Source organism: Dermacentor variabilis, chromosome 2 (genome assembly GCF_050947875.1).
Source record: "Dermacentor variabilis isolate Ectoservices chromosome 2, ASM5094787v1, whole genome shotgun sequence".
NCBI classification, from domain to species: Eukaryota; Metazoa; Arthropoda; class Arachnida; order Ixodida; family Ixodidae; genus Dermacentor; species Dermacentor variabilis.
Genome location: NC_134569.1, coordinates 219,817,880 through 219,838,864, shown reverse-complemented (window position 1 = coordinate 219,838,864; position 20,985 = coordinate 219,817,880). Strand labels below are relative to the sequence as shown.

Genomic DNA, 20,985 nt, shown 5'->3' with positions numbered 1-20,985 from the left:
GAGCCGCGAAGGAGTGACCGTCGGGAACTGGTGGCGACGACACGAAGTCAACGTAAGTCAGTGCCGAAGGTGGCAAGCGAACGAAGTCGACGGAACTGAGGCGACGGGTGTGTGGTTCAGCGGCATCCAGAACCGTCAGCTCAAGGCGGAGAGTACTGGCGAAACAATCGATGAGAGCAGAATGTGCGGAGACGAAGTCTAAGCCGAGGATGATGTCGTGGGGACAGTGGGCGATGACAGTGAATAGCACGATAGTGGAGCGATCGGCGAAGGAGACGCGGACGGCACACATACCAATTACAGGGGCTGTTCCACCATCGGCGACATGGACAACAGGCGTCGTAGTGGGCGAGATTATTTTCCTCAGCCGGTTATGAAGGACAGGGCTTATTACGGACAAATGCGCCCCAGTGTCTATGAGAGCTGATACAGAAACACCGTCGACTTGCACGTCAACAAGGTTCAGATGAATGGGCAACGTCAGTAGAGGATTTGGTGGCGTAGGGAGCAGTGCAGCGTCACCTCGAGGCGCTGCATCGTCTAGTTTTCCGGCTGGTAGCTGCGTCCGAAGGGAGTCGATGAATAGGAGCGACGGGGCGGGGGGAGCGAGATTGTCGTCGTTGGGGCGAGGGCGAGAGAGAATAGGGGTGGATCGGCGCAGCAGAATCTGTGGGGGCATTATGGGAGTGGGCAGCATAGGGACGAGAAAGGCCACCTGATCAGCGACAGTAGGCAGTATAAATAGACCGGTTCGGGGAACTCCAGTGACTGCCACAGTGCCGCGAAATGTGCCCGATTCGATGGCAGTAAAAACAAATGGGCTTGTCGTCTGCAGTGCGCCATTCAGACGGGTTGCGGAAACGTGGTGGATAAGAAGATGTGGGACGGGGCGGAATCGAAGAAGCCGGGTGGGTATCACGGCGATGGGCCGAGCAGATGGTGTGAAGACCCACGTTTGCGAACTCCTGGCGGACAACTGCCTGGATCAGGGAAACCGTGACTGCAGGTGCATTGGAGGGGCTATGTTCGAAGGCAGCCGGATAGGCGGCCTCGACCTCACGCTGGACCATTCTGGTAACATTGCCATTGTTGTTGGGACGAGGAGCGTCGGCACAGAAAGATGTCGCTGGGGTGTTGGGCAGAGGGGCAAACGGCTGGTTGATACTTCGGCTTTTAGCGAGTTCGAGGCGACGGTACTGTTTTATAACTGCATCCACCATCGCCAGGTTGTTAAAAACGAGCAAGTTGAAGGCGTCATCGGCAATGTCTTTGGGGATGTGGGAGACCTTGTCGGACTCAGTCATGTGTGCGTCAACTTTGCGGCGCAGAGCCATGAGGTCCTGAATGTACGTGACGTAGGGCTCTGTTGACGTCTGCACACAGCCGGAAAGCGCCTTCTGCGCGGCAAGTTGGTGACCGTAGGGGTTGCCGAACAAGTCTCTGAGCTTTTGCTTAAGCGAATCCCAACTGGTGAGCTCATCTTCGTGCGTCCGAAACCAAACTCGAGGTGTGCCACCAAGGTAAAAGACTACGCTGGCGAGCATGATAGTAGGGTCCCACAGGTTATTGCGGCTGACGTGTTCGAACAGGCTCATTCAGTGCTCGACGTTTGCCCGATCTTTGCCCGAGAATGCGCCAGGATCACGAGGAGCGGGGAGAGTGATGTAGGTCGTCGAAGTGGCAGCAGGTGTCGGAGCCGGGGGAGTCGAGTTGTCGTCGCCGGGAGCAATGAAGGAAGGCTCGACGTACCGTCCACTGCGAAGCTCCGTGACGAGGTACAGGGAACGTCCATCACCAACAGATATGTTACGTAGGAAGAAGCCTACGAAAAGCTATATACAAATATATTTACAAGGAAATCGCCGCACTTGGCCAAGGGACAACTGCCCGCGCTAGCCTCCAATCGTCGTCGTCGTCTTCACCCCTGCTCGTCTCTTTGTCATCGCAAATACTGTTCCGTAGCAATATGACACACTATGTTGCGGTTTACTTTGTTATACGCTTGGTTGATGTCTAAAAAGCCACATATAGTGGACTCCTTTCTGCTCTGGGTATTTCAATAAACTGAGTAAGGACAAACAATTTACCCAGATGTGTACCGATTCCGAATCCATACCGAAGTTTTTTCAATATGCCAGTATTCTCTGTCGATGCTGGAAGGTTTAACTTAATCGCCTACATTGCTAACCTGCATAGCACACCACACTACACCCAAACAACCACCGCCGCGGTCACCGGAACCCTCACGCATATGCCGCAACCACTGCTGCAGCCTCGCCAACACCTCAGACCGCGTGACGTTATAACCACAGAAGCACAGGTCACGTGCGCCGGCGCTGTCGCCAAACTATTTCACATTGTCCCCTATCTGTTTCAACTGCTGCACAGGCGTCGCCACAATTTTTCACCCTCTCCCATACCGGTCCCCATAGCTGCAGCACCATCGCTACACTTTCCTCCCTCCCCCCTACATGACTCCGTTCCTGTCCACGGGCTGTGTTCACGATACAAACGTAAGTCGCCCATGGTACCTCCTCCCTCCCCCTGGGGACGCATGCGGGGGATGCATACGGGGGTTAGAATTACAAAGCTTTGCTTCCGAACGGGAAGAAAAACGACAGAGCACACAGAAACGTTAGGCCCGTGTGTCCTCAAGCACTTGCGCGCTAAGCGTGGGTATAACCACTTTTTCTCGGACTTGCGTCAATGGAAAATACATGAACTAAAAGGTTAACCAGAGGAAAGGAAGTTAACCAATGTGCCCGATTTTATTAAGCATATCATAAGAAGCCAACATACATTGACACCAAGGATAACATAGGAGAAATTCTTTATAGGTAATAAATGAATCAAAGAAATCTCAAATTAATGGAAATGAAAGTGGATGAAAAGACAAGTTGCCACAGGTGGGGAACGATCCCACGTCTTCGTATTAGGCGAATATCTGTTGTAGAGCCTCGCACGCGTAATGATAAGACGTGGGATCGTTCCACACCTGCGGCAAGTTGTTTTTTCATCCACTTTCATTTCCATGCCATCGAGCCCCACTTCGCCCCACTTTGAACGTGCCGCGCGAAACAGAGAATACGTGCCCGTCAATATGTCGCGAAATAAGTACGCGTATAGGACTGCGCTCAAATTTCGCATTAGGTAGTATTGTAATGGTTGGTGAATTTTTTTCTTCGATTAACAATGAATCAGCTGTCATTTTATCCTTTATTCAACTAATCGTTTTCGATGCGCGGCTTTTAAATGATCAATGGAAATTTTTGTCAGGCAGTTTTAAGAAGGTTTAAACAGCTATCTCTTTGGACGGGGAAACTGCGCGGGAGACGAGTACTAAGAAAGATCGACAACAGATGCGTTGACTAAACCTTAAAGGGTAGTCATCATTGTGTCGTCGATCATTGTTTGTGCTTGTCCTATGCGCTATTTTAACGCGACAGCGTTTAGGAGCTCGTGTCGCAGAAAAGCCGGTGTTGTCGGCGTCGGCGGCATTCGCCGTGAGCGAAAAATCTAGGAAGGCAATTCATAAATAACAACAACTTGCAAGATGGGCTAGGTGCGAATCAAACCAGGGTCTCCGGAGTGCGCGTCGGAGACGCTAACACTCAGCCACGAGTTCCATAGTTCAAGGCGGGGCACAAGTGCCTCTAGTAAATGAGGTGTTGCCTTAGAAACGTGCCGTAGAAAGTTATACTGCGGTGTATATCGGTAATTATGAGCATGTAAATTACAGAACTCGCAGTTACACGAGTAGCGAAGTACGTTTGCGCTACCTTTCTTGTGCACTCGGCGCACACGCAGAGCCATCTTGCGGAAAACACAGAAGGCCCCCTCCTCAAAATGTACGGCTCTGCCCCGACACGTGGCGCGCCACTCGACCCATGATCGCGTCCGCCTTCATGGCGCGTCGCGGTTCAGCTCTCCGTGCCGATCACAACGTTTGGCTCGCGTAGATCGTTTTGAGTGGGCGGTGCGAATGGGGTGCGATAACGCTATCGCGTTCCACTCTTGAAGGCGAAGCTTAAGCGTCCTCCAATTTTCTCTTCAACATGGACGCCAACTAGCCCAACGTCGATCCCTTATGCAGTTATCTACTTTTGTAAGGCCCATTTTATTGTTTAAAAGGTGGAAACAAGTTTGAAAGACACGAGCATAAACGCTTGATAAAGAAAAATCTTAAGCTTGTTAAAGACTGAATATAGCCGGCACTAGTGGCGTTTGAAAAGCTAAAAATATACTAGTACAGTATATGTAGTCGCATGAGTGGAAGTAGATGAAATGTGAGCAGAGTGCCCTGTCTTATATAGGCCTGCCTTGAAGCCTGTTAAGTAATCCCCACAAACAAAAACCCGTTTCTTTCTAACGTAGCAGTTTTCGTGGAGGTGCGGGACAATTTAAGTAACAACAGAGCCGGAACCACTTATTATTCGCTAGAGTATTCGCCTCGCCTGACTATTACCTTCGCCTGCCGATATGTCCTGCGATGGACACGCTTAGGGTCCGATGCCTGCCGCTCCGAGATCAATGTATGTTGGCACGTGGCGATGTGCCGAGAACCTCGGGTCTTCGCCGGAAAAGCAGTTGAAGATGTGGACGACTGGCTGAGACATTACCAACGAGTAAGCAAGTACAACGACTGGGACGCTATCGGCCAGGTAACCAACGTTGTGTTCGCACTCGTTGACACAGCGCTGATTTCGTTTCAAAATCCTAATCTCATGGGTCCCTTCACCCGCTCATCGAAAGCAAATCGTTGGATCATCGTTGCTGCCGACCGTCTGACCCGGCACTGCGAGACGGCTGCTTTACCGCCGCCACCCGTTTCCCTTTTTCTGCTACACTCGATCATTCTCCGCCACGGCGCTCATCAAGTCATCGTCAACGACTGCGGCCGCCAGTTTACTGCACACGTCGTAAAATAGCTTCTTCGGTTGTGCGCTTCCAGCTTTTGCCACTCGTCACCGTATTAGCCGGAAACGAATGGGCTGATTGAACGTACCAACTGCACACTGGTCGACATGTTGTCCATGTACGTCACATCAGACCATAATGACGACTTTTTGCTCTTGATTCAATACACCATAAACACTCCAAAGCGCGGAACTACTGGCTACAGATCGTTTTTCCTCCGCTAGGTTTGTCCGACGCGTCACACATTGGACAGCATATTTTCTCTACCCGCGAGGATCTCTCACTCTCCGAGGCTATGTGTCTCGCTGAAGGATCTCGACGCTTTGCTTTCATGCGTTCTCTGTCTTCACAACACCGGTAAGCACGAAACGACCGGCACCATCGAGATGTAACCTATTCTCCAGGAAATCTAGTCTTGGTATGGTGTCCGTTGAGCAAACGTGACCTGTGTCCGCGAAACAACTCGCCAACTATACTGGCCCGTTCGTTGTTGTTGACCAGCTCCGTAAACTATCAACTGGAGCGCCTCATAGCAACTGGACGACGCTCTGCCAAGACTTAGGTTTTACTCGTCGCTCGTCTGAAGGCTTTTACTCCGAGATCTTTAGAGACACGACCGGCGGGCTTTGTTCAGGAGGCGAGAATTATTGCGGTAAACGTAGTCGCATGAGTGGAAGAACAAGTGTGAGCGGAGGGAACGAGAAAGAGAAGAAGCGCGTTTTTGCCCCGTCTGAAGCTCGCCTTGAAGCATGTTAATAAACCCAGCTTCTTTCGTGAGTTAGCGCTTCTTTATAAAATGGCACTTAGTGTAGAATGAAATAAGATACGAAGCACTAGTGAACCCCTGTACAGCAAACTTAAACAGGAAAGAAGAAAAAATGGCAAAAGTGAAACGTGTTGTCCAATTTAAATCTGCGAGAAATTGTAATATGCATCGGGGAGAAGAAAATTAGTGGTTTAGCAATCTAAGGCACAAGCTTTTTTCTACAGCGTGAAGAAATACTAATCGGATGCGGTGTTTGGGTGAAACTGACACCCAGATTGAATGGTCGCACAACCAGCAGGCGAGAATAGATGCTCGGACGCTATACATTTCCTGGAATGGTCATGAACTCCATCGCTATGTCAAATACATGCTCCAAACCGGCGGCCATGCTGTACAGCGTCTTTAGTGGACTGCGAGTGGCCCGATGATCAGCGACTCGGCTGCTATAGTATGCTGGAATTGCGAAGGCATTTAAAGCACGCGGCTTCGAGCGGCGTGCTTCTGTCGGCATCACTCGCGACTCGGAAAAAAAGTGGACAGTCGCACTACCACGGCCGTACACTCAGTGCTCGAGCACCACCATTCCAGTACGATTTCAAAATTCTCGCACCACACCTGTCAAGCCTGTCAATCGCACCTGTCACCTGTCGCAGCACACCTGTCAATCGAAAACGATTAATCGAACAGGTCTAATCGAATATTTCGATTAAATTAAAGGTCGACATCGATAAAGAATAATAGTTTTACGAAATAGAGTTAATTGATAATTAAAGTCATAGCCGTCTGGGTGGTGGGCAAAGTTCGCAAGTCTACCGGTAAGAAAGCTTAAAGCGACGATAAAGAGAAAAAAAGTTGCTGACCTGAGGTGGTAAAGTACCCTGCCAAATCAACAAACAAAAAAGCCACTCTGTCCGCGAGAAGACGCCCGTAAAACCAGAGAACACGCATTTTAAGAGAAAGACTGGTGGTGATGCCACGTCGTAATTCCGGCACCAGATAGCCGCGGTGTCATAGCTTTGACGGCATTTGCTCTTTCCAAGCTACATTTTTTTTACTAAAGGTGGTCTACACTGACATGTAAGCGGGTCATAGACGTGCCTCATGGCATCCTCGACCGATCGCAGCTGCGCGCATCTTGTGCTCCGTTTCATTTAATCACCGTCGCCCCAGTGCGCACCACTGGGACTTGCCGAGGATACCTTTAGCAGTGCTCGAGAAGGTTAACTGGGGCACAGCCTCTCAACAGAAGAAAAGGTATCGTCAAATCCGTGAAGTTACAATGCCGTACAAGTGCTGAGGTTTCGGGGCCAAATTAAACTAAATTCTACTTTCGCCTTCACTTTTTATCTCATTATTTGAGCTATTGCCACAAAATTCACCAATATAGAGCTTTCTAAAATACATTTTATCAGTTCTAAATTTATGTTGTGTCCTTTTATATGTGACTGAATTTTCAGAAATCTCAGTTGCGCATTAAACAACCCAAAATGGTCAAAATTATCCCAGAATTCTCCACTGCAGTATGCCTCAAGGTTCTGTCGCAATTTGGTGCGCAAAACGTAAAAACAAACATACTTTAGTGTCTCTCCAAATATTACCTCAGCAATGTGAAGAATCCGCTGGATCGCGCCATCTCCTCGCATAGTATGTAATATTTCGTGCGCGATTGTGAATCGGTGTGTATTGGTGAGACTGGTAGTTGCTGCAGGCGTCTCAAGCAGCCCAAGAATGATGCCGCCAAAGGCTCCATGCTGAAGAACACCATCGCAGTGTAAGCTCGGAAGACGGTAGGAGATAAAGTAGGACAACGCGCCCATCAGAGCCACAGAGATGATGCCGGCAAGTGCGCATAAGCTTGAATTCTTCGTCATTCTAGCCACCACTTAACTAACAGGCTAAACCACCGATCTACTTCCGAAGTATAAGTTGTGCGTCAAAACAGCTTAACAACTTCGGCGCAACTAGCTAGCCATTATGAACAGCAGACCAGCACATATCTTGAAAAATCACTTTATTCGACTATTGTTCGTGGCTTGTTTCCGTCCTTATAACATAAGTGCAAGAAACTTTGACACATTTGCTACGGGTCGTTCCTGTTCCGATACTTAATGAGACATTACTTCTCCTGTTTATTGCTTACATGATTTCATATTGATTTTTTAGAGATTTATTATTCATCATATCTGAGTTTGTTAATGTATTGCGTGCGATACCAAGTGTAATGCTATGCCTTGCTATACTTGTAAGATAGTTTGCCGATGTTCCCCCGTCGCTTCCCGAATACTCACTAGGCATCCGTTTACTTATGTTGGCATTGTGTTAGTGTTTGCGTGAGTACTTTAGCTTAGAGCCTGAGCTTTCATACCGGCTCAAAACCGAGAGATTCATTTTCAAGAAGTATTGTGGTGTGTACAGCGACAGTGCTCCGCTGCTAGAGAAAACATTATTTCTTAACTTCCAAAATCACTGACACGTGGGCGAGCTGGAATGAATGCACTGCCGTAAATTTCTTTCTTTATATTGTTCGAGAGCCAGGCTCCTGTAGACCCATAGCTGAAAAGAATGTTAGCAAAATATATTAGTGAGAAACTACAGGCTATGCGTTGCATTCCGACATGGAAATATCAGTATGTTTCAGTACCCGATGCCAACACTTCCGAAAAAAAAAACAATGCTGTGGTTTGAAGTCGCACATCCTTGATAGGATTATGATAAATGCCGTAGTTGGTGTCTCAAGAATAATTGAAAATCTGTGGCTCTGTAACCTAAATCAAGCACTTGCGAAAATTTGCGTAGTAGCCACGCTTACCATTGCGTGTTAATCGCGTTCACCCATCGGTCCACGCTGAGACCGGGCATGTATCGGCGCTGGAGATCCTGTAGCTCATACTTGTCCACGATACCATCACGGTACGTGTGCCATGCCCCCTTGTGCTCCATCAGAAACAGCTCGCAACGTGTCAGTGCGTCAACCACAATGTTCAGTGCCTGCAGTGAAATATTTAATGGCAACAATGATAACTTCGCTCACCAGAGGACGCATAAACAAAATACGGGAATATTGTTGTTTCTGTTGTGGAGATTGGATGTACGACCCACCGGCTAAGACTTTGCGAAGCTATAGTCAAAATTTTAATTCTCAAGTATGTCAAGAGCGTATCTGTTGTGAGGGCACGAAACAGGAAAAAAATCTCAGCCATCTGAACGGTTACATACAATTAGGGGTCACTAAAGAAACAATGCGAATATTAGGCACTCGGCTCTGCAACATTGGATAACGGTTGATTTATGAGAATGCTATTATCTGTTTCGGTAAAATCTAACCTGCCTTAATATCGTAGTGTAAAGTTATGCATATAGGTAGGAATTGAGGTGACGACTACGAAGTTAATAAATGCAAACTCTACCTTGGACATATTTATGCCCACAACTGAAAAACGAAGAATGCGAGTCCGCTGTACCAGCGTGTACACTAAGTCGTTGGTGCTTCAAAGCGCAAGACACCATGAAACCTCGCCAACTCCCTGCCCTCTCCCCCCCCCTTACCACTTCCTTCCTGTTACACGGCGTCCCCGTCCGCTCTGGATCAATCCGCGGTCAAGTTTGTAAACAAGAGAATTGCTTGAGCGCACCCATTCCATCTTACAAAGCCAGAACCATGCGGTAAAAAAGTTGACGCAGCAACAATGGTGACGTAATGTTACAAATACCACGGGTGCATTTCGATGCAAGCTGTAGAAATCAAACCAGCCAACTCTGATGGTGCCATAAAAGGGCAAAGACAACAACACAGGAACTATACCTTATCACGTGCATTTCTTGGAATACGCATATATGTGATTAATTGAACAACATCTTTTACGCACGCCTGATCAACACATGCGACGTTTGCTTCTCATATACTTAGCCGTGAATGATTCTGCATCAGACTAAACGGACAGATGTTTCTGTCTTGTTTAGGCAGCGTGATACGCAACGTATGGGCACCCAAGAACGTTAGTTCACGCATTAACGATATCTTTCTTGTTGTTATTCGTGGTACTTAACTTATTGCCTGCCGGCTTCCACTACGCTTGACACTGTATTGTTTAATTTTTTTTTATTTGAATGTACTACAGGCCCTTCACGGCCCGTGCAGGAGTGGTACAGAGACGCAATGAAAAAAAGAATCACGATGACAAGTCAATACACTGAATGCAGTTAATAAAAGAGTCGATGTTATTGCAACACACAATATCGTTAGTTAACTTGTTCCACTGGGAAATGGCTGACGGAAAAAGGGAATGCTTGTGAACATTAACGCGACTTCGGGGAAGATAGATTGTTTTGGAGTGATTAAGTCTGGTTGAACGTTTTGGAGGATCTTGGAGGTAATGAGAACGTGCTATTTGGAAATGACCATGGTATAATTGATAGATGAATTTTAGTCGCGAAATTGCTCTTCTCTGCGAGAGGGGTTTTAGGTTAGCCCTTGCTAGCAGACCCGAGACACTGGACTGCCTTTTGTAGTCCGAATATACAAACCTAATTGCTAATTTTTGTATGCGTTCTATTTTATTTATAAGGCATTTTTGATGAGGGCTCCAGATTAGATCAGCGTATTCTAGGCATGGTCTTATTAGTGTTTTGTACGCGTTTAGTTTGAGGTGTGGTGGTGCTGCACGCAGTCTCCTTTTTAAAAAGGTAAGTTTGCCTATGGCTTTTTGACACATGGTCGAAATATGAGGTTCCCAGTTAAGGTTAGGCGAATATTAGGCGAATAGATCGTGTCATCCTTTGACGATCTTGTTGGCACGGGCAAAATAATGCAATGGCAATTGCTGCTGGTGGTCATTTGGATTGATAAGAATGACACATACGGGTTTTGAATTGCATTTATACAGTTATACTGGAAATAATGAAACCGTGGAACCCTGGTTGCATGCCCCTAAATGTCATGAGTGAGAGAAGGGGCATATTAAGTCTATTCACTGTTCACCTTTCCATGTCCCAGGCATTCAATTTATCGGCAAGCCTGACGTGAGGACGAACCTTAATATTCCAGTTAGTGCTTCTAGTAATTATTTTGATTAATGGGAGGGCGTACGTCTATATCATTCTACAATATACGAAAAAATATAATGTGTAATGGAGTGTTTGAACGGTTCAGTTGGTAGCGTCTGTTCGTAATCGAGAAGGAAGGTCACGCAGAGCAGGTATAGCTGGTTGCCCGAACGGCTCACGCTCATGCTAAACACTGGCGATCCGGCTGGCCCACTGGTTCCACTGCAGGCACGGAACAGACGATCTGGCTGGCCTTGTCCTTCTGCTCTTCTTCCTCATTACAATTACCCCCGGTGCAAAAGCGGAGCCATTCTGGCGACTTACGAGGTGGAGACGAGCGGGTCATAGAATTGTTTCAGGCGGTGAACGTGAACAACATCCCGTCCACGGCGGCGCTTGTCGGATGTCGGTGTAAGCGGCTCTATGATATAGTTGACCGGAGAGGTGCGTTCGACGTTGCGGTATGGTCCATCATACTGCGAGAGAAGTTTTGTCGAAAGTCCAGGCGTAATAGCAGGCACGGACAACAAGACAAGTGTGCCGGTAGCGAACTTCGGATTCGTAACGTCGCCATCACGATTGGCTTTTTGTCGTTGTTGGTCGGTTCGGGCTAATTGAGGGCATTCTTCGGCGTATCAGGTGACGGCTGAAACGGGAGCATACTCTGATGCGTCTGGTGTATACGGCAAAACCGTATCGATGGTATGGGAAGGATAGCGACCGTAGAGAAGAAAGTATGGAGAAAATCCTGTAGTACTCTGTGTAGCCGTATTATATACGTACGTGACAAATAGGAGGAAGATGTCCCAGTTTGTATGCTCCGATGAAACGTATATGGCGAGCATATCACCTAGGGTGCGATTGAAACGCTCCGTAAGCCCGTTGGTTTGAGGATGGTACGCCGTGGTGGTCCGGTGAACTATGCGGCATTGAGCAAGAAGTGCTTCAACCACGTGCGACAAAACACACGGCCTCTATGCCGTGTGTTTTTGCTCCCGAGGTGGACGCTGACGAAGAATGAAACGATGGAGCAGAAAGGCTGCAACGTCACTGGCAGTCACTGCAGGTAGAGCAGCGGTTTCGGCATAGCGTGTAAGGTGGTCAACTGCGACAATAATCCATCGTTTGCCACCGGGTGTTAGTGGTAGCTGCCCGTACAGGTCAATTCCCACACGGTCGAAAGCACGAGCAGGGCACGCAAGCGGCTGTAATAAACCGTGGGCTGGATGAGGCGGAGATTTGCGGCGTTGGCATTGCGGGCACGAGCGGACAAACTTTTGGATAAAAGTAAACATTCCTCGCCAGTAGTAACGTTGCCGCATGCTGTCATACGTCGTCAAAATGCCTGCGTGTGCACATTGTGGGTCAGTATGGAAAGACGTGCACATGTCGGAACGCAAAGTCTTAAAGATAACCAGGAGCCACTTGCGACCATCGGGCTGGTAGTTGCGTCGATACAAGAGGTTATCCAGGACAGCAAAGTGGGCAGCCTGGCGACGCAGGGAGCGGGAGCTGGGAGATGCAGGCGAGCCAGAAAGGAGATCAAGAAGAGAGGCCACCCAACGATCTTTGCGCTGTTCCGATGCGCAGGCGGCGATGTCGACCGAGGATACTGTCGGCTGGCAGCCGAGAGCGGGACAGAGCTTCAGCGTCAGTGTGCTTGCGACCTGAGCGGTAGATGACGTGTATATCGTATTCTTGAATGCGCAGAGCCCAGCGGGCAAGGCGTCCAGACTGGTCTTTTAAAGAGGATAACCAACAAAGGGCGTGATGGTCAGTAACGACATGGAAAGGCCTGCCATATAAATGAGGGCTAAACTTGCCGAGTGCCCAAACGATGGCCAAGCATTCATTTTCTGTGACGCTATAATTGCGTTCCGCTTTGGTCAGCGCACGACAGGCGTAAGCAACGACGTACTCGGAGTAGCCAGGCTTGCGCTGCGCAAGGACAGCGCCAAGGCCAATACCACTGGCATCGGTGTGCACTTCATTTGGGGCGGTGGGGTCGTAGTGTCGCAGTATAGGCGGAGACGTCAGGAGACGGCGTAAGGTCACGAACGCAGTGTCGCAAGCAGGAAACCAGGAGGCTAGGTCGTTGGCGCCATTTACGAGTTGTGTCAAAGGTGATATTGTCACATGGTGGTAGCGTTGAAGAACACAGTAGCAATACTGTGAAAGACAAAACTAACTTTTATTGGGCGAACCTGTGCCACAAAAACAGGCTACACTTATAGCACAACGATAGCGGCGAGCATGGTCGGCGATCGTCAAAAATCTGATCAGCTGGTAAAGCGCGCCGGCTTTTATAGAGCAGTCGTCGAACGTTCCAGACTAATCGTTCGGACCCGCGTGCCTTCCACAAAGTTCTAGACCATTCGCGTCAGGTGATGAAATCAGATAACATAAGGTTCAGTGACAACAGACAGCGGATAGAAGCATCGATATCTTTCCAGAAACTTCGGATACAAGCAGGCGCGTCCCACGCTGTGCGATTACATTTGTTTGGCGGCGAAACGTGGCTGCCCGATAAAGATAAGTACACGTGTCAATACCCCCCTCTTAAAAAGCATCGTCCCGATGCTACAAATATAAGAGAGCGAAACACAAAAGGACACTTATTAAACATAAGTAACAAAACAACGAAAAGAAACAGTCCAAAGGTCAGTTACGCGAAGCCCCAAAGTTCACTAACGCTAGTAGTACGGCTTGAGTCGCACAACGTGGACTATTTCAGGTCGTGAGCGGCGCCGCTGTGATAGCGAAATGCCGTCTGGCACGACCTCATAGTCCAGTGCGCCAGTACGTCGGATGATCTTGTGCGGCCCGAAATAGCGACGCAAAAGCTTCTGGCTCAGTCCTCGTCGGCGTATAGGGGTCCAAACTCAAACACGGTCGCCGGGCTGGTACTCCACGAAGCGTCGTCGGAGGTTGTAGTGTCGGCTGTCGGTCCTCTGCTGGTTCTTGATTTGCAGGCGGGCGAGCTGTCGGGCTTCTTCGGCGCGCTGAAGATAGATAGTGACGTCAAGATTTTTCTCGTCAGTGACGTGCGGCAGCATGGCGTTTAGCGTCGTCGTCGCTTTCCTGCCGTAAACCAGCTTAAATGGCGTGATCTGTGTTGTTTCTGGCACCGCCGTGTTGTAAGCGAATGTTACGTACGGCAGGACCGCATTCCAGGTCTTCTGTTCAACGTCGATGTACATTGCTAGCATGTCGGCGAGGGTCTTGTTCAGGCGCTCCGTGAGACCATTCGCCTGCGGATGGTAGGCAGTTGTCCTCCTGTTACTTGTCTGGCTGTATTGCAGAATGGCTTGCGTGAGCTCTGCTGTAAAAGCCGCTCCTCTGTCGGTGATGACGACTTCTGGAGCACCATGTCGCAGCAGGATGTTCTCGACGAAAAATTTCGCCACTTCGGCTGCGCTGCCTTTCGGTAGAGCTTTAGTCTCAGCGAAGTGGGTGAGATAGTCCGTCGCCACGACGATCCACTTATTTCCGGATGTTGATGTCGGAAACGGTCCTAAAGGTCCATCCCGATCTGCTGAAAAGGCGATAAGGAGGCTTGATCGGCTGTAGTAATCCCGCTGACCTTGTCGGTGGTGTCTTGCGTCGCTGACAGTCTCGGCATGTCTTGACGTAACGGGCGACATCTGCGGTTAGGCGCGGCCAGTAATACCTTTCTTGTATCCTCGATAGCGTCCGGGAGACACCGAGGTGCCCAGCGGTCGGATCGTCATGTAGGGCGCGCAGTACTTCTGGACGCAGCGCCGACGGAACAAGAAGGTAGTTGCCGCGGACTGGTGAGAAGTTCCTCTTCACGAGTAGGTTGTTTTGAAGCGTCAACGAAGATAATCCACGCTTAAATGCCTTAGGGACAACGTCGGTTTGCCCTTCCAAATACTCGACTAGGGCTTTTAGCTCCGAGTCCCCTCGTTGTTGTTCGACGAATTCTTCCGCGCTTATTATGCCATGGAAGGCGTCGTCAACCTCGTCATCTTGCGGCGGCGGGTCAATGGGCGCGCGTGATAGGCAATCGGCATCTGAGTGTTTTCGCCCGGACTTGTATGCTACCGCGATATCGTATTCTTACAGTCTGAGGCTCCACCGTGCCAGGCGTCCTGAAGGGTCCTTTAAGTTAGCTAGCCAACACAACGCGTGATGGTCGCTGACCACTTTGAATGGCCTGCCATAGAGGTAAGGGCGAAATTTCGCTGTAGCCCAAACGATGGCGAGGCATTCCTTTTTGGTTGTAGAATAATTGCCTTCCGCTTTTGACAACGACCGGCTAGCGTAAGCAATCACGTGTTCATGTCCATCTTACCTCTGGACTAGGACGGCACCGAGGCCTAGGCTACTGGCGTCAGTGTGTATTTCGGTATCGGCGTGCTCGTCGAAGCGCGCAAGTACGGGCGGCGACTGCATGCGTCGTTTGAATTCTTGAAATGCGTCGGCCTGCGGCGTTTCCCACTTGAACTCGACGTCACATTTAGTTAGCTTTGTCAGCGGTTCAGCGATGCATGAAAAGTCCTTGACAAATCGCCTGTAGTAGGCACACATGCTAAGAAATCTGCGCACTGCCTTCTGCGGGTCGGGGCCGACTCCAGACTTGCTGATGACGTGGCCTAAGAACAGAAGCTCATCGTAAGCGAAACGGCACTTTTTCTGGCTTCAGAGTAAGCCCTGATGACTTGATGGCCTCTAGTACTGTTGAAAGCCGCCTAAGGTGATCGTCGAAATTTCCGGCGAAGACAACGACGTCATCCAAGTAAACGAGACAGGTCTGTCACTTCAATCCGGCTAAAACCGTGTCCATCACACGTTGGAACGTTGCAGGCGCCGAGCACAGTCCAAATGGCATAACCTTGAACTCGTAGAGGCCGTATGGGGTGATGAAAGCGGTCTTTTCGCGATCTCTTTCGTCTACTTCTATTTGCCATGAGCCAGACTTCAGGTCCATCGACGAGAAGTATTTAGCGTTGCAGAGCCGATCCAATGCGTCGTCTATCCGTGGGAGGGGATATACGTCCTTCTTCGTGATCTTGTTCACACGACGATAATCGACGCAGAAACGTAGGGTTCCGTCCTTTTCCTTCACCAGGGCAACAGGGGATGCCCACGGGCTTTTCGACGGCTGGATGATGTCGTCGCGCAGCATTTCGTCGACTTGTTCTCTTATAGCTTTACGTTCTCGCTGCGAAACTCGGTAAGGACTCTGGCGGAGTTGTCGAGCGCACTCCTCGGGGATTATGCGATGCTTGGCGACTGGTGTTTGTCGAATCCTCGATGACGTCTAAAGGCAGCCTTTGTATCGTCGGAGCAGATTTCTGAGCTGCTGTTGCTTCATCACGGGGAGACTTGGATTAATGTCGTAGTCTGGTTCGGGAACCACTGTCGTCGGGGTAGATGCGGCGGAATCCGAGAGGACAAACGCGTTACTGGTTTCCAGAATTTCCTCGATGTACGCGATCGTCGTGCCCTTGTTGATGTGGTTGAACTCCCGGCTGAAGTTTGTCAGCAACTCTTCGGTTTTCCCTCCATGCAATCGAGCGATCGCTCTTGCGACGCGAATTTCACGGTCTAGCAGTAGACGTTGGTCGCCTTCGATGACGCCTTCTAAGTCAGCGGGTGTTTCAGTGCCCACCGAAATAACAATGCTGGAGCGAGGCGGGCTGCTCACTTGACCTTCGAGCACACTCAAGGCGCGGTGACTACGAGGGCTCTCCGGCGGCATCGCTTCATCTTCCGACAGCGTTATTGACTTCGACTTCAGGTTGATGATTGCGCCGTGTTGGTCCAGGAAGTCCATACCGATAATGACGTCTCGTGAACACTGTTGGAGGATAACGAAGGTGGCAGGGTAAGTCCGTTCATGAATGGTTATTTTTGACGTGCAGATTCCAGTCGGCGTGATGAGGTGTCCTCCAGCGGTCCGAATTTGAGGGCCTTCCCATGCAGTTTTAACTTTCTTCAACTGCGCGGCGATGGGTCCACTCATGACGGAGTAACCGGCTCCTGTGTCCACTAAAGCGGTGACTGCGTGGCCGTCGAGAAGCACGTCGAGGTCGGTGGTTCTTTGTCAGGCATTGCAATTAGGTCTTGGCGTCGGATCACGGCTGCGTCGTGTTGAACTTAAGCTGGACCGTCGCGTGGTCAAGTCGTCGTTCGTCGGTGGTCTTGGCTTCGTGACTTCGTCGGGACGGCGGCGTGTAGTTATGTCGTCGAGATGGTCTCGTTGTCGTCTTCGTCGACGGCGGAGGATATTCGTCAGTTCGACGAACAGCAACCGCACCTCCATCGGTTGCTGCTTTTAGTTTTCCGGATATGGGCTCGCCGACCGGCCCCGGGCTGGGCCAGTGTATGGTCGGCGCCGCGGCGACAGGTACCGGCCTGGTGATGGCGAACGGGACGGTCGTGGAGGGCTCCACTGAGTAACGGCGAGGTAGTCTAAGATGTCACGAGGGCGTTCACCTTCCCGAGGGCGCGGTGCATCGACGGCGAACCCTCGGAATCCCAGGTCGCGGTATGGGCATCGGCGGACACATGACCGGCTTCGCCGCAGTGGTAGCAGAGCGGGCGGTGGTCGGGGGCTCGCCAAATGTCCGTCTTCCTCGCGTAGCTGCGCTGGGCAAAGGGTGGGCGTGCTGGCGGCGGCGGCGGCGGTGGACGACGGAGTTGCGGCGTTAAAGGGCCATGGCGCTGTCGCGGAGGGGAGCCTTGGCGGCGGGCGACGGCGGTGTAGGTCATCGCTTCCGGCTGAAGTTGCGGTGACGTGGTTGCACCTCAGGGACTCCAAGCGATCGCTGAACCTCTTCTTTGACGATTTCAGCGATTGGATCCACTTGGGACTGCGTCCTTGGGTGGAACTTCTGCAGCTCCTCCCGTACGACCGCTCTGATAGTCTCGCGTAGATCGTCGGTAGCCAGTGATTGAACCCCGGCGTAGTTTGTAGAGTTCGTGCGGCGATCGAATTGCCGGTTTCGGATCTCGAGTGTCTTCTCAATGTTCGTTGCCTCACGAAGAAACTCTTCCACGGTCTTCGGTGGGCTTCTTACCATTCCGGCGAAAAATTCCTGCTTTATACCACGCATCAGTAAGCGGACTTTCTTCTCCTCGGCCATATGCGGGTCGGCGTGGCGGAACAAACGGCTCATTTCTTCTGTAAAAATCGCGGTGGTCTCATTAGGCAGCTGCACTCCCAGGCGGCACGTCAGGTTGGGCCAACGTTGGAAACATATTGGCACTTCTTGGCCCAATGCCGGCCTAAGATTAACAGCGTGGTTCCAATATTGGCAGTGCCATTCTGATTCCTGGCCCAATGATGGCCTAAGGATAACAGCGTGGCGCCAATATTGGCTGTGCCATTCTGATAGAGATCCAACGTTGGCCCACATTACACAGTCAGTAAACAATATTGGCTGTGCCATTCTGATAGAGATCCAATGTTGGCCCACATTACAGTCAGTAAACAATATTGGCACTGCCGTTCAACAGGCGGGAATTATTGGACCGATTTTCGTATGGATTTGCCAATATGGGTTACTAGTTGGCTTTCTTTGCAGGACATTGGCCCGTAATAAGCCAATTTTCGCCTTGTCGGCTTTTAGTGCTCTACGACTTGCTGAGATTGAACAACGTGTTTTGAAAACTAATGCACTGATCACAGGCAAACTGCGCAGGAACCAGGAATATGTTCTCCCATGTCAACTCCATGCATGGTACACCGCCATTTTTGCACTTCTCATTTCGCGAAATGCGTCCCCTAAAGAGAAAAGCCAGTGTACCCTGTGGCAAGCATGGGAAGTCGCATAAAATTAGCCGCTGCTTTATTGATCGTGCATAAGAACATGAGCATCCCATAAGAAGCAACGGTATTGCGAATTTGCCTTCGCATTGTATATTTTGCATGTACGCTCCGCGGCTTTGGTGGATCAGGATTCTGAGGAGAATCGAGAATTACAGTGCCTCAGAGCTGATGGAACCGTTTTATATCGCATCGAGATGGAGCGCATATGTATTAGTGAAACTTTTGTTTGTTTGTTTTGCATGCATGGCATGTTGCGGCGACATAAACATCATGCTCCTATTCTAATTTATTTGTTTGTTCGTGCATGTGTAGTAAGCTCCTTGTATGAATCCCCCTGACAGAAAAAAAAATTAATTGCACGTTTTGGCATTTGCGTGTCAACAACCTCTTGACTTTGCCTTTAGTAGGCACGGCGCATTCCGGATTTTCTTTTTCGGCCTAGCTTTCCGTCCTTCAGCCCCCACTTGCCTCTCCCCCGCGCACCCACGTGAGCCTGGTCAATGCTATCAGTCAAGCGTTCAGACAGCCATATAGCTGCTGTGTCGAATTGGGTGCTCTCGGAAGCATGAGGGAAAGCGGCGGAGTCACTATTGTGATCCTTGTCGCCCTCCGTCGCTGCCGCTCCAAAATGCGGTCGGGCTAGGTCCAGCGGGGGACAGCGGCGTTTAGCCCATATTCTTCGTTCACCCTTTCCTTTCACTCTTTCCTTCTATGCGTCGCTAGCACGCCGACTGGGTGCAACACCACCTGAGTGCTTGCCGTCTTGTCCGTTCTTGCCAGCGCACTCCTCTCGTGAAAAATGCTCGCTTGCGGTCGTCATTCCTACTGAGAAGCCTACATCTTGAAATACGCAGCAATGTGGCCACGAATTTTTGTGAGTGTTAGAATTAATATAGGCGAAACAAGAATTAGAAAAAAAGTCGGCGATCGTGGCCACCGTCTTCGATGTGGGATGAACTCGGATACACAGAAGCATGGAGCTTACAACGGTGAGTCCATTTGTTTTGCGCATGTTATAAGTTTTATAAGGAGCAATATCACCCAAGCAATATCACGCGGTTTATATATTACTGAAACAGGCCTGGCTAATGTAGAGTGCCTGTAATTACATAGCTCTTTTTATTTGCAGCCTTTGAATAGTGCCCGGAGTAGAACCACGTGTAAATCTCTGAAAATTTCACCCAAATTCCAGGACTATGATTTTATCAAGCCACGCGCGCCGCCTGATCCTGCTAGTGATACCGAGGAACCACGCTTCTTCTCACTGTTCTAGGTCAAGCATCATTTCCAGCCGACAGTATTTCTTTCGTTTCGCATAATAAATGCCTCTTTTACTAGTGTTTCCTGATGGAACTTCTCGGTTTCCGCATTAAAAATTTCGCACGAAGGCCGCATTGTGTCTAGGCAGTCTGAAACTAGGCTTCTTGTGCTGTAGCAGGTTTTGCTTCAATTTCTTTATTATAAAGTGCTACGCTGACTAGGTGTGGGCTGTAAACAAGGCGGACGGATCTTGCGCATTTTATGTCTGTTCTAAATATTACGTTACACCTTGCACAAGATATGCCATATATGTCGAAATATTAAGAAGCGTTACCTGACAAACCTCTTGCAAGAAAGTTTCTTGATTCACCCCTTCGAACTCTCTGCTCAGACTTATAATATTGTTGCAGTATGGCGATTTTTCAAATGAAAACGCTGCCACATACATTTGTCATACCAACATTTCTGATAATGTTTCTTTTTATTTTACAGTGCAAGCATTTCCTCCAAGTAGTGGTGAAGTCGCTATGGGATATGGTAGCAATTTCAACGAAACCACCGCGTTATCGTGGTCCTCGGGGGCGTGATCAGCCCGCCGTCATCCAAGCACTGACCAACCTGCCTACCGACGTCAGCTCCCTGCCCTGAAACCCCTGGCAAGCCCACCGTCCTCGGCACCTTGCCCAATTCCTATCCTGAGGGCAGTGCCTCTAAATAAACTGTTTGAAGATAACCGAGCGTCACCCATCTAGGTCCACGGAAAATGCCTGTTTGTGAAAATTTACTCGCAAATAAAATGTCATAAACATCAATATCAGTATTCTTTTATTATTATTTGTAAGCATATATGACTTCTGCTTCTTGACATATTTTTGTCGAGCTTTCCCAGCTACTAATGAGCAAGACGGTAAGGGGACAATTGCTACAAAAAATGCCGCTAGCAAAAGGTTTGCGGTAAGAATGTGTGCGTGCTATAAAGCCAGCGTGTCTAGAATATTCGTCATGCAAAGGGCATTGGCTCAAAGCTGGCATTAATAATCGCAACGATATGGCTCAACACTGGTCCTACGCTGGCAGCACGATGGCTGCTGCATTGGCATAACATTGGTCCAATCTTGGCTTTAACGCTGGTCCTACGATGGCTGCTGCATTGGCATAACATTGGTCCAATCTTGGCTTTAACGCTGGTCCTACGATGGCT

The 20,985-nt window shown here is 49.6% G+C and overlaps 1 protein-coding gene across 2 annotated transcripts in view; it reads right to left on the bottom strand.

Annotated features, from left to right (window-relative positions):
• The window catches only part of LOC142571185 (endothelin-converting enzyme 1-like), a 61,669-nt gene that overhangs the window by 30,830 nt on the left and 9,854 nt on the right, over positions 1-20,985 (bottom strand). For both annotated transcript variants that reach the window (XM_075679457.1, XM_075679458.1), the window contains exon 2: positions 8,493-8,671. In XM_075679457.1, the coding sequence (XP_075535572.1) occupies positions 8,493-8,671 (179 nt within the window). The remainder of the gene's footprint in view (positions 1-8,492; positions 8,672-20,985) is intronic.